The sequence below is a fragment of the Odontesthes bonariensis genome, chromosome 5 (assembly GCF_027942865.1).
Source record: "Odontesthes bonariensis isolate fOdoBon6 chromosome 5, fOdoBon6.hap1, whole genome shotgun sequence".
In the NCBI taxonomy this organism is placed as follows: Eukaryota; Metazoa; Chordata; class Actinopteri; order Atheriniformes; family Atherinopsidae; genus Odontesthes; species Odontesthes bonariensis.
In genome coordinates this window covers 3,247,970-3,267,074 of record NC_134510.1, presented here as the reverse complement: position 1 = coordinate 3,267,074, position 19,105 = coordinate 3,247,970, and the positions used below count along the sequence as shown (strand labels likewise).

The window sequence follows — 19,105 nt, the reverse complement described above, 5'->3', positions numbered from 1 at the left end:
GAGGAAATGACGCTCTCAACAACAGACTTGTAGAAGATCTGCAACATCTTGTTGCAAACCTTGAAGGACCTTAGCTTCCTCAAGAAGTACAGTCTGCTCTGTCCTTTCTTGTAGATGGCTTCACTGTTGTGTCTCCAGTCCAGTCTGTTGTCCACATGAACACCAAGGTATTTATATTCCTCAACCACCTCCACTTCTTCTCCCATGATGGAAACAGGGTTTGATCTGACCCTGTTTCTCCTGAAATCTACAATCATCTCCTTTGTTTTGTTAACATTCAAGATGAGATGATTGTTCCCACACCATGCCACAAAGCGGTCCACCAGCTCTCTGTACTCAGCTTCTTGTCCATCTCTGATACACCCGACAACTGCAGAGTCATCTGAATATTTCTGTAGATGACAGGAGTCTGACTTGTACTGGAAGTCTGAAGTGTACAGAGTGAAAAGGAATGGTGAGAGTACAGTCCCCTGTGGTGCTCCTGTGCTGCTGATCACCTGGTTAGACACACGATTCTTCAGTCAGACAAACTGTGGTCTGTTTGTCAGGTAGTCATTAATCCAGGTGATTGTTGAGGCCTCCACCTGAGTCTTCTGGAGTTTCAGATGAAGCAGATCAGGCTGGATTGTGTTAAATGCACTGGAGAAATCAAAGAACATGATCCTCACAGTGCTGCCTGCTTTGTCCAGATGACAGTGGGTTTGTTGAAGCAGGTGTATGATAGCGTCTTCAACTCCAACTCCATGGCGATAAGCAAACTGCAGGGGGTCCTGATATGTGCTGGTTTGCTTACACAGGTGGGTCAACAGGAGTCTCTCCAGGACCTTCATGATGTGGGACGTCAGGGCAACAGGTCTGTAGTCATTGATGTCTGAAGGGTGAGTTTTCTTTGGTACCGGAACCAGACAGGATGTCTTCCACAACAGTGGTACCTTCTCTTGGGTCAAGCTAAGGTTGAAAAGGTGTTGCAGAATCCCACAGAGCTGCTCTGCACAGGCTTTCAGGACTCGGGGGCTGACACCATCTGGACCTGCAGCCTTGTTCCGGTTCAGTCTCTCCAACTGCCTCTTCACCTGACTTCTAGAAACAGAAAAGTGGGAGGGGGAGGCAAAGGGGACAGCAGCATCTCCTGATTGGGTTGAAGACAAACTAGTGGAAGCAGAAGAATCCATGACTGAGGTGGAGGTGGAGATGTTACAGGAAAGCTGTGGGTCAGAGGAGGGTGGGATGTCTCTTTGGCTGGGAACAGGAGGGGAGGATGGTGAGCTTGTTCCTGAACTGAACCTGTTGAAGAATGTGTTCAGCTCATTTGCTCTGTCCAGACTTCCATCCATCCGATCCTCCCTCTGCTTGAGGCCTGTGATCTTCTTCATTCCTGACCACACATCTCTGATATTGTTCCTCTGCAGTTTACTCTCAAGCTTCTTTCTATACACCTCCTTGCTCTCTCTGATCTTGACTTTGAGCTGCTTCTGTATACTCCTCAGTAACTCCCTGTCTCGCTCCCTAAAGGCTCTTTTTTTCTTGTTCAATAGTTCCTTTAGCTCACTGGTGATCCAGGGTTTGTTATTAGGGAAGCATCTCACTGTTTTGGTGGGGATGGTGTTGTCCACACAGAAGTTTATATAGTCAGTCACACACTCAGTCATGGCATTAATGTCCTCTCCATGTGGCTTACAAAGAGAAATCCAATCGGTTGCATCAAAACAACCCTGTAAGGCTTCTTCAGCTTCATGTGACCACTTTCTAACAGTCTTTTTTTGTGACAGGTAGTCTCTGGACAAGGGGTTTATATGCTGAACAGAGAAAAACAAGGTTGTGATCTGATTTACCCAGGGGAGGTCTTGATTTGGAAATGTATGAATCCTTGACATTTGTGTAAAATAAATCCAATGTCTTGTTTTCTCTGGTAGAGCAGCTGACAAACTGTTGAAAAGTTGGCAGTGTAGCAGAGAGTGAGGCATGATTAAAATCACCAGATATTGCCACAAAAGAATTGGGGTGTTGTGTCTGTATCTGAGCAACAACGGAACTGATGACATCACATGCAGTGTCGGCAACAGCTGAGGGTGGAATGTAAACAGCCACCAAAACAACACTGGTGAACTCTCTTGGCAAATAATATGGACGAAAACCTACTGCCAATAGTTCAATGTCAGGACTGCAGAGACGACTCTTCACAGTAACATGTCCTGGGTGACACCATCTGTTGTTGACAAGCACTGCCAATCCACCCCTTTCCTTTTCCTGCTACTCTTTAAATCTTGATCTGCTCGTACAGTCAGGAAGCCCGGCAGAGAGACGCTGGAGTCGGGGATATGATCCTGCAGCCATGTCTCAGTAAAGCACATAATGCTACATTCCTGATATTCTTGCTGAGTCCTTGTCAAGGCTAGAAGTTCATCTAACTTGTTAGCTAACGATCTTACATTGCCCATGATGACGGATAGCAGAGATGGTTTGAACTTCTTCTTTCTTTCTCTCCTCTTTGCTCCTGCCTTGCATCCACGACGCCTCCTTTTCAATTCCAGTGGGATTTCTGGCTTCAGTTGTCGAATTATTTCTGTTTTTCCAATGTTAATCAGCTACTCCCTGTTGTAAACCACCTTGTTGCTATGGTTATGCATCATAACAAACAAGCAAAATATACAAAAGTATTGTGAAAAATCAATCCAGCTGCACAGCATCCAAGGCAGTAAGGAACAGTTGTCCAAAAAATGCAATTTCTTCCAAGAAAAAGCAGGAATGAAATTTAGAAAAAATAATAAATCTCAATGTGAGGTACAGAGCTACTCCAACGTGCTGCCACCCTCAGTGGCGCATTCTAGAACTAGAACCGCCTACGTTCTAGTGTTAAGAGTTTGATAAAACAAATAAAACTCAATTAACACACATTTGTTCAGAGGGTACAATGTTATCTTCCTGTGTTTAACAATAGAGCACGAATAGAAACAACAGGGAACATCGGTTAACAGTTGAGTTACTTCATATAAATGTCTGATTACTTCATTAATTTAGGTTTAACTACTCAGTGCTACAGAACACTAGGTGGCGATGTGGCTCCATAGAAAGGTTAGTAATTTTCCTAAATAATGATTTCTTCCTCATTACACCAAGTACGATCGTGAAAAAGGTATCAAAATGCAGCTTAGGATATCACTGAAAGCCTTAAAGAACCTCCACAAATGTATAAAACACATTAGGTCAGTTTTAAAAATCCAACTGAAAGCGAATCTGAAGAAGAAAGTTGCTAGAGGTGCGAGAGGCCTGGTTCTTGTCTTTCTAGATGAAAGCAAAGAGATTTTTTTTTTTTTTGTTTGTTTTTTTTTGTTTTTTTTTATTTACATGTCCAGATAAGGAGGAAGAAACATTTTGTCTGGTTTCTCCCCCGACTCCCAAATAAAGGGGTTCCTTTGTTTCTTCAGGGAAAGCTTCGCTAGTTGGCATTAGGGTGTTAATGTTTTCCAGATAAGTTATGGGACAGGTCTGGTGGGAGAGAGTCCCCCAAATGGTCTCCTAAGGACAAAGGTTGTGGTAAACAAGTTGATGTCTGTCTCTTGGTGGTGTGGAAACCCCACATCATTACACATTGTTACAGCCAGAACGGATTCGTTTACATCTGCGTCACAGCCACATGAGCAACGCCAGTGACGTATACACATACGTCAGTGACCAGAACAAAAAGCGGCTTCCATTCAAAATCCGGAAGAAGAAGACAACACAACAAGGACAGACAGCAAGGGTGGCTTACAGCACACATAGAGGTGTGGCGTGTGTACTGGATCGTTTTCAGCAAGCGTCGCGTTTCCATTAGGACTGATATTTTTACAGAAGCTTTCCTGTGTGGTCGCAATAATTTTCATACTCGTTTTCAAAAAAACCCTCGTTTCATTTTCGTGTAGCTGTAGCCTAAGTTTCATATTAAATCCACACAGAAGTTCAATAGTTTTGTCTTGTTGTCAATGGAAGATAACTCAGACATGAAAAAAACAATCATATATATCTCCTGGTGGATGTTAGGGCACGCATGTAGAAGATGCTGTAAGTGGTCACATTTAAGCATATAAATTAATGACCTACATGGGTGTTTCTGTTTGACCACATGTTAGTGAAAGGCCCTTGAAATGATTAGTAATTCACATTTATTTAAGTTTCCTTTTTTGAACAAGCTGTCTTGCTGTGGCACAGAGTGTCACACCACACAGTTTGTTGGCTTTTAGATTTCTAAAGTTGGGTTGAAATGAGTGAGTAAACGACTGACAGATTGTAACGTAAAGTGGCCACTATTATATTGCCCCAGAATACAGAAATTTGTTTTACAGAGAGGAAATCCAAGGAAAACCGTTCATTTTCAGAATTAGTCTCTGAAGGTGTTCTGCTGGTTAGCACTGGTTAGCCACACTGAAATGAAAGCAGTTTCAAGCGAGCTGTGATACAGTGGAAACCGCTTATAGTGGTCACGGATATAGTAATCAACCGCTTATATGGATCAAAAGGCTTGGGACGGAATCATTTCTATACAAATGCTGTTTAAATAATTCGTTTATAGTGATCAAGAAATCCGCTTATAATGTTCATTTTTGGCCATTTTATGAATGTAAACATGTGCAAAAATAATTTTAAAACTACGTGTAGCTATTTTATTTTTTACTCCCTTGATTCCTTTCTGGACGTCTGCTTCTGCCTCGCTAGCCAACGTAACGAGTTGACACCGGGCAGCAAGCGCGCGAATCATGGCTGGAAAAAGGAAGTCAAGGAGGAGCATGTGTCCGAGGATGGGTGCTGGAGAGCGGATTGAATGCGCGTGTGACCGCTGGAAGCTCCAGGCTGGTTCTTGTAAGATGGGAGGCCGGTGTTCATTCGATTTCTCCTACTTGTCGAGAATTGCTACTTTGTGGTTTTGCGCATGCGCCGAGCCGATTTTCTAAGTTTCGTTTTCACGCCAAGTAGCACAAATCGACAGAACACCTGCACGGAGGAGCATAGATCCGAGCAGGGGAGCTGCAAGGCAGATTGAATTGAAACTTTATTTTCTGACTTGTAAGAAAAAAAATGCACCGGCGGCACAGCAGAGAATAAGTTACGTACTGTATTTGAGTTAGCCTACAGTATGTCTGCGCACTGCGCAGTACTGTAATTAAACTTGCATGATAATAAAATTCAGTAAATGCTGAAGCTATCCGTTTTATTTAATTTTTCTCATTGAAAAACGATACAAATGGCATTTAGATGATATTCTCCATAAAAAATAAGTGAAATACCTGTACTGTAATACAAATTCGGTTTTAGTAATCAACCGCTTATAGTGTTCAAATTGGCTCTGGACCAACGTGATCACTATAAGCGGTTTCCACTGTATTGGGGTTTGTGGTGATGCTCAACACTTTTTTGAGAAGATTTTTGAGTTGGGTCTATTTGTGATTCGAATGATGAACGAGCTGAAGTCCGAGGCTGTTTGACTTTTCATCTTATAGTGTTGGTGTATAGCAGCCGCGATTCCTTTATGAGTACAACGGTGGCTCAGCCTCCTGTGCGAAATCACGAGAACATGGTTTACCAATGTGTATTATGTAATGCTTTAGCCGACTTTATAACATTGCTATTTCAGATCCAGCTCCATAGAAATGCATGTGCTCAACCTAGAGATGAAATCAGTCAGTAATAAGGATCCGCGGTTCGCCTAATCTGTGCTTGCGTTTTTTTTCCCCCTCATGACAACGCCAGCGAGTCGAGTGTCACTGGACTTCAATGGCATGTGTGAATATGCGCTTACTCAATGGCAGAATGCTAAACGATGATTGGTTATTGCCGAGAATATTTTCTGCTTCCGGAGACTCAGCCTCACTGGGAGTGAACGAAGAAATTGAGCGAAGGGCGGGGAGAGGAGACTGAGGCTCCGACTTGTTATTGGGTGACTGTCGTGTCAGTCGTTTTTTTTTCTTCGCAAAAATATAGACAGGCAGCGAGACTCTCGTGTCAGTCCCATGCGGATAATGCGAGCTGAGACATCTAGTCCTGGGAGCAAGTAGAAGCTATTCATTGCGGTATTTCCCAGTTTTGTGTACATATTCTTAATATTGTCTTTCGAATAAAGTGTTAATAGTGTTGTCATGTGCGTTACCTTTTTGTATTCCCCTCGTTTCGTGTGTGGGGCCATTTGTTGCTCAGGGCCAATGTAGGGTGTGTGTCAAAATTGAATTATAGACTGTTCAACACAGTGTGCTAGCAAAGCAGCAGCTCAGCAGCACAAGCTAAGTGCCCAACACCTCAGCACTCTGGAAGAGCAGAGAGCGTTAAGCCGGAGTTACAGTTGATGCGTCGCTCACGGCGGTGGCGGACCGTGACGTCAAAATGACGTTTCAGGCCTGGCGCTTACCTTGAAAAGACGGCGCAGCGCGTTGTCGTGCACCAGTCGATTTTTGTAACTTTTTGTAACAAACCGGATGGACCAATCTGAGACCAGGCTCAGTCAGGAGGTGCGTTTGTACAGGCAGCTGTACGAACCTGCAGGGAAACAGCACAGGGAGCACGTAAACTCCCCAAACTGGTGCACAGAGATGGGCAGAACTTTGGGGAAAGAGGGAGAGTTCTGTAAGAATGTTTGGAAGAAGCTACGGGGCAGATGTGAAGGCAAAGAAGAGGGCAGAGACTCAAAGTGGTGATGCCGGGGGCTTCAGACCTTCACCTCTTTTAACTGAATTAAAAAATTAAAATGATCCGAATACTGCAGCAGTATCATTGATGACAGCATTCCTGCTCTTGACAGGGGCATTGTTTTCTTCTCCACTTTCTTCATTCTCCTCTGTGACGGAGAAAATTGCAACGACTGGAGCATCGACTTGCGCCACCATATGTAGCCGGCACGAAATCGTGACGTCATCAATACTGCTCGCACTAGCAGACGCGGCAACCATGCTAGAGCCTTTACCACCTTCAGAATAACTACAGAATTGTATCAACAGTCTTTGAGAATGTTAGTCTTACTTAATTTACTTTCATTTTCTGTATTTCACCCATCCACTGTCGTGTCTAAGCACCACAATCTTGTTTACAAGATATGTACACTCTACTACAACCATACATGAATCAGACAATTCAGCTTTCTTATCATGGCAGAAGCAGAAAGCGGACTTATATCCAACATCTCACTGGAATTAGATCTTACTGTCCTCATCTTACAATGTTCATCCAGTGTAGTTTCTTTTTTCCCCCTTGAAGTACGACATGGTAATCCACACACAGTAGCAATGCCGTTAAGATAATGAAAGCAATTCCACAATTTCTTAACCGCTTGGCGACATAATTGCAGAGAAAAAAGAATGAGAAATGAACAACCTCTGACTAAAGCTGGCTTCTCCTATCTTACTGGAGATTGACTTGTCATTAATAGCTTCCTGACTAGCGAACAGCCATCATTAGCTTCAGTTAGCCTACCTGCTGTGTATGGACTGCTCCTGGATCTCCACAACTACTTCCCAAAGTAGGAAGTGCTTTCTGGGAAAGACAACATGCCCTGCTCATGACAGCATTTGGGTAAGTGCAGGCCAGAGTTATGTAGAGAAGGTCTTCAAGCAGGCTTCAAACGCGTGTGCCAGGGAGTTTATGGGAAAATGGTCAAAATTTTGCTCAATTTGTCTTCTGCCATATTTCAACCAAAGCAAAGTGACTGCTGTTTTATTTGTCTGGCTTTCCAATCAACACGTCTGAAGTCATCAGTTATGCAACGGCAATTTGGTGATCATTATTACCTCCGATAATTCTCTTATAAAATCCATATGTGTTAAATGAAATAAAAAGATGAATCACTTTACATTGCAAAACAACCAGTATTTCATGCAACCTGCCAAAAGAAGACTGTTTCATTTTCTCTTTGAAGGCATGGACTTTTATCTGGTGATGAGCTTTCAAGGCACGTTATGGGAACCACACACAGTACATTTTTGATAATCACCCAAGTCAACCACACAGTAAATTGTTTTTCCTACAAACAAACATACAAAAAAAACAATCAAAAGACAATTGCACTATTAATTCACATTCTAATTTTTCTGGAATACCACGCTGAGTTTTGTGTCTTGTTTGTAGAAAACAAAGACATAATTAAAATGTAGAATTATCATGTGCCAACATATAAAAATCCAACACAAGTCCTTTGATTTGCTTTCAGAACCTGTGATAGAATATGTATGAATGGTTTTATTGATGGATTGTGTAGTTTGAGGCTCAGGACTGATTCATCTGATTCAGCGGACTGCCACTCCTCAGCAGTGGCTCCGATCTCTTCTTTCTCTAATACATCGTATTCCTTTTGGCCGCCATGTAGATGAAATTGTGTTAATGCTCGCTCTGTATCCGTTAGCTTCTCAAACACAAAGATCAATAGAGGACAATAGGGTGCCTGTGTGTGTGTTCTAAGGTTGGGGACTGGGGCGTACAGTGGAGTGTGAGTATTGAGGGGAATCTTGACAGGAACAGAGCTGTCCAAAAGAACACTGAATGTTGGACTACTTTTTTCCAGCTGGTTAGGAGAAGGAGGGGATGGGGAAATGGTGTGGACTGGGAGAGTGGGGGTCTGAAGATAGAAGAGATGGAGTTGTAATTACAGAGCAGCTCTTTATCCTCTTCTAAAGTTCTATTCATTCCAATACTGTCAGTTGTTATGTGAAAGAGGCCCAGGTAGAATTCCCTGGTTGCTTTTTAGGTGTGGTGAAGTGAGAAAGCTGCCAAGATGAGGCAAGATGAAATAGGGAGAAATAGGATGAGACAGGATGACTCACTGAAGCCGAAGAAGAAACATTATGTTGTATGTGAAGTTATTCTGACCACCCAAAAATTAAGATTCTGAAGATTTCTGAATCCCATCCCAGCTGTCATTGGGCCACGTAGAGACGAGGGGTGCGGGCAATTTCCAATTCCTAGACGCATCGCAATTCGGACGTGGACAATTCTGAATCGATTGACAAACGTCCAAATTTCGATTATTTAAATAAAGTAATACAGACGGTTCTAAAATACGGAGCTAAAAAGTGCGGCACGCGTCATCTCCGAGACAATATGGGGGGGGGAGCACGGAGCGTGTGGAAACACTTCGGCTTCTACAACGGCGGTGGCGGAAGCGAACTGGACATGAGCCACGTTATTATGGTTTATATATATTTATAAGGTGTAGTGCAGGGAAATATGATCCGTTGTCTTTTATTTTGTTTCTGCACGCCACTTCCAAATGATTTCAAGTCTTGTTTCTTATTACAAATGTACTGTTTTTCAAAATTGCACGTTATGAATGCTTGTTCAGTGAGACAAAAAGAATATTCATCAATATTCATGAATAAAACGATTATTGATGGGTCTAATTTATAGAATCGTAGCCCCTGAATCGTAATCGAATGGTGAGGTGCCCAAAGATTCTCACCCCTAATTGAGACAAACAACAATCAGCAATTAAGCTGACGTGCATGTTTTTGAGTGGTGGGAGGAAGCCGGGGTACCCAAAGAGAACCCACGCACACACAGGGAGAACATGTAAACTCTACACAGAAAGGCAGTCCACAACCAGGATTCAAACCAGGAACCCTCGTGCTGTGAGGCGACGGTCTTAACCACCACACCACCGTACAGCCCCCCAACAAACCAGAATCCGAATAGCTCAGTACAGCGGCAGAACATTTACCCATGAGCAGAATCATTCAATACAGTACTTCATGAAGATATCCATGTTTGTGTGGGCTGTTTGTTATGGATCAGACCCCAATATATATATATCACATAAAATATTTCTTTGGTTACAGACTGCCAGTCTGAAGAAAACAGTTTGCTTTTGTTGCTTTTGTTGCATTGGTCCTTGGTCATTTTGACTGAAGAAGTGGAGGCATCACGGTGCTGGTTTCTTGGCTCGATTGCACACAAGGGACATAGTGACGTCTAAAAAAAATCGTCATGAAAACTGCATTTTCTTTGTTATAGTTTCAGTTTGAATGGGAACTTGAGAGAGATTGTTCATACAATTTCAGCCTGAGGATGTTGGCATGGTGGGAGCACTAGTCTAAACTTGTTTCCTCACAAAAAGCAGCCTGTTGCTTGACTGGGGACGATTTGAGTGGAGTTTGCATGTTCTCTTTGTGCCTTCTCAGTCCATGACCTTACCAGGGCTGAACCTGCCCCTCCCCTGAGGTAAGCTGGGTAAGGCTGCGGGCCCATGGGCCCCTGAGGAGGGTGTCGGTCTTTCTTATAGTTACAAAACAGAACGTTGATTAGTATAGCCTAACATAACTATAATCTGTAGGAATTTAATGTTGCCGCCCGGTGCATCTTAATAGGATTGTTTACAATTCTGAAACTGTTCCACATCATTGCATTCCAATGTACTAACATTGATTAAAACAACCTGTAACATTGAAGCTACTCAGTGGGAAGCGGCTTTGCAAAACATTTCATAATGTTTAAAGGAGCTGCACTCGTTGCTTAAAATGGGGAAAACATCAGCTAATTGTTTTGGATTAAATAAGGAAAAACAAAAACGAGTGCTGATCATAGCATGGGTGTCCATGGCTCATTCCTGGTGAAACAGGCTCACCAGTGACTGCAGGTGTTGCCTTTTTGGGAATTAATAGTCTTATAATTGAACAACTCATTGTGCTGGCAGATGAAATATGGGAGCAGACATTTGAGGAAAGCAGTTGTCTCACAGGAGAACACCAATTTGAACTCGCATAATGAAGAGAAACTTAACTAAATTGCTATCTCCCTCCTTCCATCTGCTTCTGTTCAACTTGTTATTCTCTAGAGCCTAAGTCACTGCGGTTGTTTTGAGTTCATTGCACAAGCACTTATAGCTGATAAAGATTTCTCATTGTGGAGATAAATAGAATCTGTGTAATCCTATTGCAATGTCTTACAAAGTATATAGATACAAAGTATAATTCATTTCTGTCTTTTCCCTTCCACAGGTTCCGGTGAGTTTCGGGGTCGACTCGTTCAGCAATGGGCCTTTTGCTGGATCTTTGAGAGCAATCAGGGTTCCCCATACTCCTCATCTTCTTCCTTCTCCCTCCCTTCATCTTCTTTTTACAATCTGCACCACTGGAAGTTGACTCATACAAAGCTAGGAGGCCAGGCATCCATCTGTGATACTGTCTCTTTTCTTTTAACTGTAAATCATGACAAACATTTTTTCCTTCCCTGGCCAAACAAGGTGGCCTTTTTCAGTGCTACTCTTGTATTTTGCCCAAGTTTTACTTCTGCAGAGTTTGTCTCAAGCAGCACCCTCTGGCCCAGAGTCAGATTCCTGCTCCACCTTAGTCCAGAGCCGCTTCTTTGGCTTCTTTTTGTCTTCTTCAGTGTTCCCCACTGTGCCTTGCTCCTGGACCCTTCAGAACCCGGATCCACGACGCTATACCATCTTCATCAAGGTGACCAAACCTACAGAGGACTGTGTGCCATCACAGCTCCGCACATTCCAGTATGACTCTTTCCTGGAGACCACACGCACTTACCTGGGCATGGAGAGTTTTGATGAAATTGTCAAGCTGTGTGACGCCTCTGCCCCGGTGGCCTTTTTAGAGGCCGGGAAGCAGTTTCTACAAATGAGGAAGGGACTTCCTCAGGCTGGCGCACCCGTCACAGATGGTGGTGGGGTTTTTAAAACAGAGTACCTTGTGGTGGGGAAGCGCAACCCCAGCATGGCGGCCTGTCAGATGCTATGCCAGTGGCTGGAAGACTGCTTGGCATCCAGTACGTCTCACAGACCCTGTGGCATCATGCAGACCCCGTGTTTGTGCTGGGACCCCCCACTGCAGCTCAGCGATGGTGATAGCTGTTATCACAATGGAGTTTACCTGGAGAGCTGTTTACCAAGCGTGAAAGAGACGGGAAAAGATGTGGAGATAAATGGTAAGGAACTTCTACGGTTGTTTAGAAAAATAAAACTGTTGTAATGATTTTCATCATTGTTAGCTGCACAGCCTCCCAAAAGCACTTCAATGTAAGAATGAACAATTATCTCTGCTTCTCTGTAACACGCTTGGAAAGAAAATAACTGCTTTCAAGAAACTATGGCTGAGACGGATGGATTTTTGTTTTGTCGTAGTTTAAGTCTGCATTAGCAACTATCCTCTCATAAAAAAGACAGAAAATGCCACCTTCAGTAGTACTCAACCCAGGGAAAATGTGGGATTTGTGAAACATGAAGAAAATTGTGTGATATTGCTCAAAAGCAACAAATTGGCTGGAGATGGGAGACAGAGGATGAGACGGAGGCAAATGGAAGGTTTAAAGTTTCCTCTGGTGGAAGTGAGCTCTGTGACCTTGCAGTGTTGGCAGGGTATTCAGTCCCTATGCGGTCCAGGAAGTGACACTCGATCAGCCCCAGGGAAGCTTTGGGAACAGAGGAAAATCAAATGCTGATATTGGATAGCGACAGGGACGTTGGAGAGGGTGAGTCATGAAAGTGGAGACAAAAAGAAGAGAGAAGGAGAGAAAGGCAGAGATGTAATGGACCAAGAGTTTGTGGCGTGAAGTCTAAGTGTCTACTGTTGGGTCCTAGCTCCCCTCCCTTTCCCTCAGTGGGCAGGAGGAGACCTGACGTCTCTATCCTTGCTTGGCCAGAACTATTACCAGAGCAATAGAGCATTTCTTGGCTCCCCTCACCCTCACCCCCCTTAACCTTTCCACCATATATCTACCCGCCTTTTCTCTGCCTTTTATACTTGCTTCACCTCATCAGCGTGCTGTGCTATTCTCTTGCTGCTCCTCTTTGTCCTCCTTCTCATCTGAAGCACCATCACTGCCTCCCCATCTTTCCCTCCCCAGGCTGATAGTGGGCTGATACTGACCCAATCGTGGGAAGCCAACCAAGCAGAGAAGATGTTGGGGTGGGTATCTCCTGCCTTATCCTCCTCCACTCTCCAAAGCAGCTAATATCCCCTTGCTGCCCTGGCCTCCTCTTCACCAGTTATCACGCTTATGTAATCCCGCTTATGGTGCTCAACAGCGGGGTGTGGGCTGTTTGTGCTGTAAGGTGTGAAAAATGATTTTAAAAAAGAAATACTGTTACTGTGTCTCTTCTGTCTCTGTGTGCTTCCACCCACACAGATGAGGTGTCTTCTTGATGATATTCCCGGGTTCAGAGTAAAAGAGCTACTAGGAAACTCTGTGATGAGCTCTAAGACACGAGGCATGTCATTTCAGAATATTTGGCTGGATTAAATTGGTGGTTGGAGATAAAGAGTGGCTGGGGAGACATAATGGATTCAGTGTGGAAATAGGTCAGGAAACAAGGCAGTTAAGGCATGCTGTGCAGGGAAGAGGGGACTAGAAGAGTGATGATTATGAGTGATGAATGAGTAAAGGACAATGGATAAAGAAATGAGAGGGAGTTTAGGATAGAAGACTAAAGGAGACTGAAGATACTGCCAAGAGCTGAAAGGTGGAGTTGTGTGAGCTAGAGGAGGCTTGATTTGGATGGATGATTGTCATTTGGTCGAGCCATACACAGGTTGGCCTATTGGGTCTCAGTACTGCCAGTAACCAATGAATTGATAGATTAAACTCTGTCTCCCTGAATGACTCCTTTGCTGCCGAAGGTAAAAGGTCTCTACCAGCATCAGGAGTCACATGGTGATGCTTATGGGTGCTTCAGCAGCCTGGTCCTGCTGATCATAGAGGGTAACTAACACAGATTATCTGGGACAGACAGCTTTTCAATGAGAGGCTGGTGAAGTTGTGAAATAATGCAAATATCACACGACCTTATAGGGCAGCTGTGTTTGGTTTTGACTAATTGTTAACGAGCAAAGTCTGCGTTCCTGGGAGCTGAATGGGTCCAACACGTGCCTCGGATTACATTCCAGTCCTGTATTTCTGTTTTACTCTTCATTTTACCTTTACCATAACTTTACTATACTTTACTTTAACACTGCTCCAAGAACTGTTCAATAAAAGCAAAACCTCTGAAAAATGATATTTAAAGCAGTGCATGCTGGGATTTTGTGCTCACAGTGTGCCTGTATTACTGGCCCTTTATTGTCTCAGAAACAACTTGAGTAACTAAACAAGAAATTTCAATACAATTCAGTTTTATTGGGCTTATTCTTGCCTTCACATAAATTCAAGACCAGCGGTACAAATACTGTAATTTCTGCTCCTTACATTTTCCAAAGAGGCTCATTACTCAGGGCTTTAATTGGACTTATATATATATATATATATATGTGTGTGTGTGTATATATATACATTTTTTTTGTCATTAAAGTTTTTATTTAATTATTCAGACACACCTAAACAAAACATTCCAACTAGAAAACAAACACTGACACCAACATCAACAGACAGTATATCCAGCTTATAGCCCTGTACACAAAGACCTCCTGCACATAAGACTCTTTTTTGTTTTACATTTTGATCATTCATTGATCAGCACCATATCTACAAATTTTCATTTTCCATACCTACAAAAAAAATACGTTCCCAGGCCCTCCTAACATGTTCCTCTTCATTGTGAACTCTAGCCAACATGCCTTCATATGATGCAACTTCTGACATCATTTCCATCCACTTTTTAACATCTGGGGCGACTGTACTCTTCCATACTCTGAGGATTGCTCGGGGAGCTGTGACCATTCCAACTTTTAAAATCCCTCTTTCATATTTAGATATATTTAGGATTCCTGTTTGGCCCCCTAACAAACACAGTTTTGGTGATACAGGTACTGCCACACCCAGCCATTTACTCACATGGTTCAATACTTTCTCCCAAAACGGGTACACTAGTTTACATCCCCAAATCACATGTAAAAAAGTCCCTATCTCACTCTGACATTTCCAACATACATTATTTCCTATTAAGCCCATTCGATGTAGCTTTGAAGGAGTAAAATAAAATCTATGAATTATCTTGTACTGAATAAATTTCCCCTTTGCCTCTCTCATGTGTTTCCCTGTATTTGATAAGATATTTAACCAGTCCTCCTCACTTAAATCACATCCTAGGTCTTTCTGCCAAACAATCCTCAGATTTTTACATGTAAAACCATTTTCGTAAACCATTAAATGTTTTGTAGAATATGGCTGCTCTGTGTGCGATACTGGGTAGGTCCAAAACTTCCATCAGTGTATTCTTATTATGACTAAATTTACCCTTTGTGATACAGTCTCTTATTTGCAAATACTTCCAAAAATTACCTTTATATTCCAGATTATATTTTTGCAGAAAACGACATTAATACTCCATCCACACACAGGTCACTCAGTTTGCGTATCCCTCTTACAAGCCATTGATTCCAATAAATGGGTTTCTTCCCAATACGGATGGCTGTATTATGCCATAGAGAGGCATAAGGTTGTCTCAAGTGGGAAATACTATACATCTTGTGTATTTCTCTCCAAACTGCTTTAGAATAAGACAACACTGGGTTTGAAAAATAATTACGTCCAGGAATTGTTACACCGTGTGAAAAAACATCCAGAGGTTCAAACGAACTAGTTAGTTCCCTTTCAGTTTTGATCCAACTCAGCTCTTGATCTATCCCCTTCCAATGTTTTATCAATCTAGACGTTTCAAATGCTAAATGATATAATCTTACATTAGGTAGGCCCATACCTCCTATCTCCCTAGGTGACCACATCTTCTTTATATTAATCCTTGGTCTCTTTTTGTCCCATAAAAATTCTGTAATTATTCTATCATATTGTTTGAACAACTGTGATGCTATATTGACCGGTAGCATCATAGAAACATAAATGAATTGTGGTGCAACCACCATTTTAATTACATTAATTTTCCCCCACAATGTGAGCTTCAATTTTCCCCATTTATCCAGGTTCATTTTTATTTTCTGTATGAGTGGTTCCAATATATACATTTTTAAACACTTTTAGCATTTCAACCACCATGGATGGGACAGTAACATCCAAGATCTCTTGCAAAAACAAACATTCCGTCTCACATGAAGCAAATTCAAAGCAGGGAATTATTCCCTGCTCTTTCACTTTGCCTCAAGTATTTTTTTTTTTTGTGTGCTTTTGCAACATCTGTTTAAGACCAGGCAACATTATAGAAAAAGGTGTTGTGGCAGTTACTTGGTTTGTTACAGCTTGGTCTATATTCAGAAATCTAAGCATGATGAAACATGATTAACATCATGTAACAGCTGAGGTTCAGTAATCACAAAGCTGCTGGTTGGTATAAATAAGCCAATCGATAGAGAATGCATGTGTGTGGATGGAAGCGTGCACTGCATGTTCTGCACATCTTCTTGTTTATGTAGTGGCCGGGTTTAGGAATCGTATTGTTGCTTTGGAAAGCACATCATCACATGGTATTTGGAATGAGGTGCTCTCTAAACCCAGAAACTCAGGTAACCATATGTTGGTTTATAGAAAATATTTCTAAAAGAAATAGTTCATCAGTCCCACAATCAGTACAAAGTAATGAGCCCAATTCCATGTGTGCACACAGTTCCTGTGCCGAGTGAGAAATCTTTAACCTTTAAGATGAGAATCTGTGCTTTCAGGGCTATTTCTGGAATGTTCTGACATTCAAATGGTCAGAGCAAAAGGTTTTGAGACAAAATGGTTGTGTATGTTTCAGTGCAGAAATGTGGTCTACGACAATGGTTTTAAGTGGACCACCGCTGGGATGGGAAGCTTAAATGTGGTGATATGTGTCAGCATGCGTGTGTAGCCAGAAAAGATTCCTCTGTTTGCCTTCAGCGGACAGCAGGAGAGGCAGTGAGTGATGGAGGAATGGATCAGAGCGATGGGAGGAGATGAATCCGTCTGAACAAAAGAGAAGCAAACGAGGAAGAAGCAGAAGTCCAGTGAGCTGAAGTTGGACGACAGGCAAACCAAACAGACCTGCAAAGATCTGAATCAGGACCTCACAACATGCACACTCACTTTCAGCTTTGCTGACATTTCCAAGTGGGAAATATTTGAGAAACAGAAACGCTGCAGAAATAACTAAAGAAGACGACTTTGCTGATATACAGAGTGAGCCCTGTATATCGCCCCTGTCCACACGTCCAGGTTGAAATCAGTCCTCTCCCTGGGCAATGACTTGGAATCAGGTGTGATCAGGTAAATGGAAACTGGGGGGGGGGGGGGGCAGCACAGCACAGCACAGCACAGCTTTAAGGTTTGATCAATCTGCTGTAGTGATGGGATTTTCGGCTCTTTTTCGAGATGCGGCTCTAATGGCTCTTCTTACTGTGGAGAGCCGGCTCTTTCGGGCTCCCAAACGGCTCCCCATATATATATTTTTTACATTATTAATTAATTAATAGCTTAAACCTAATTTTATAACATTTTGTTTCATTATTGACATTGTTAAGCACTTATGACGAGTAAAAATGCTGCATAACAATGCTTTATAAATAAAAGTTTTATTATAACCAATTAAATTATCACAAAATAGCACCACTTCCACAAAAATAACTTAAAATGAATTAAACAGTTATAAATACAAACACGCTTGACAGGAGGGCAGCAGAGGAAAGGAAAAAAGTGGACAAACTTTTTTTCAGTGTTTCCCGTCATCTTATTAATTGAAAGCTGCGTGTGATTGGTCAGATGTGTGGAGCACACACTTGACATGAGGGCAGTGGAAGACATTAAGGCACCGACCGAGGAAAAAAACTCTCCGTCTAGCACTGGCAGAAGCAGAGCAAAACGTGCAGGGGGAGGGGGAGGGAGAGGGGAGAGACAGCGAGGCACCGAAGGGCAAAAAAAACGATGTGGGGAAAAAACTGTCGGCTCTGTGGCACTTGCAGAGCACAAGCGCAACGACAGGGAGGCGGAGAGACAGCGAGATGCTGAAAGAAAAAAACGGCTCCCATTGTGGAACCGGTTCCTGTCGTTCACTTAAAAGAGCCGGCTCTTAGAGCCGGATCGTTCGCGACCGACACATCACTAATCTGCTGCAGATGTTCACCAGCACATTCTCACCCTCATGGCGCATACTGAACCTTTTGTTCACTGATAATCATTCAGCGCTGAGGATTGATCTATGTCCTCAGACACAGGCCTCCATTCAAAGAGCTGTTTGTCCAGCTGATAGTACTGTCTTCTTATTTTCTACATGTGCAGCAGATCACTCTCTGTAGGTGACAGTTATCACACATAGATGCTGTCTGCTGACCTTCTGACTGCTTGCATGGTTCGGTCTTCATTATTTTCTTCAGGTTGAATCAGAGCAGACAGAGAGGTCCTACCTAAGATGCCATCATGTCCTCATGCAGCTTTGCTTTGGTTCCAGCTGGACAGCTTTTTTCTTAAATAGTTTGGAAGGAGGTGGGGAGGACAGCTTGATGTGGAGCCAAATGAGAGCAAGGACAAATGAGACTTTCTCCTTTTGGTCTTTACGTATACGTCTCCTCTGGAAATGTCCGAATCATTGTGAGATCACATCAATTCCACAACCATGATCAGTGCTGTCTGACATGCTGACTGTGATTGACAGCTAGAGAAATAATAAAGGACCACACTGTCCAAAAGAGTGACATCATGTGGAAAGACGTAGAAACCCTCATTAGCCCTCCTGACTCGGTGGTGTCTCCAGTTGGTGGCAGGCGGCTGCAGCTGAGGAAGATGGATGTGAGTCCCGTGTCTGTGCAGGCGCCTGCGTGGCTGCTAAACTCAGGGCTTTCCAACCTGCCCCCATAAGTGGCACCCAGGAATCCTACAGCAAGGCTAATGCATTAGCTCCTCTTCACACCTTTATGCATGGATGCTCACACACGAGCGTGCTGTGTACATGCTGAACACACAAGGTAAAATGCTCCTTGTGTGCAGGAGTGGGCGGCGGACTGAGGGAGAGGCTGACTTTCTGTGTGCTGTAGAGCGAGCGTGTGGTGTGGTGATCACAGCAGGAGCACACTGAGCAGAGATGGCAGGAAGATGCTTTGTCTTCAGCTAGAGGTCACACCTCCTGCAGGGAGCCTTGCAGTCGCTTTTTCAATTTTTTCTTTTTTTTTTTTGGGGGGGGGGCAGGAAAAATAATCCCCCTCTTCAGCTCCTAAGTGACCTGCATAATTATTTTGGAATAATGGCTGTGATAATTACATCCTTACGTCTTTACCAAGTCCAGCAGATCTGGTTGATGGCTTTTTGC

General features: G+C 43.0%; 1 protein-coding gene across 8 annotated transcripts in view; it reads left to right on the top strand.

Moving 5' to 3' along the window:
• adgrb1a (adhesion G protein-coupled receptor B1a) overlaps nt 1-19,105 on the top strand; it is a 219,380-nt gene that overhangs the window by 38,610 nt on the left and 161,665 nt on the right. For all 8 annotated transcript variants that reach the window (XM_075464672.1, XM_075464667.1, XM_075464670.1 and 5 more), the window contains one exon: nt 10,947-11,889. In XM_075464672.1, the coding sequence (XP_075320787.1) occupies nt 11,157-11,889 (733 nt within the window). In that variant the 5' untranslated portion in view covers nt 10,947-11,156. The remainder of the gene's footprint in view (nt 1-10,946; nt 11,890-19,105) is intronic.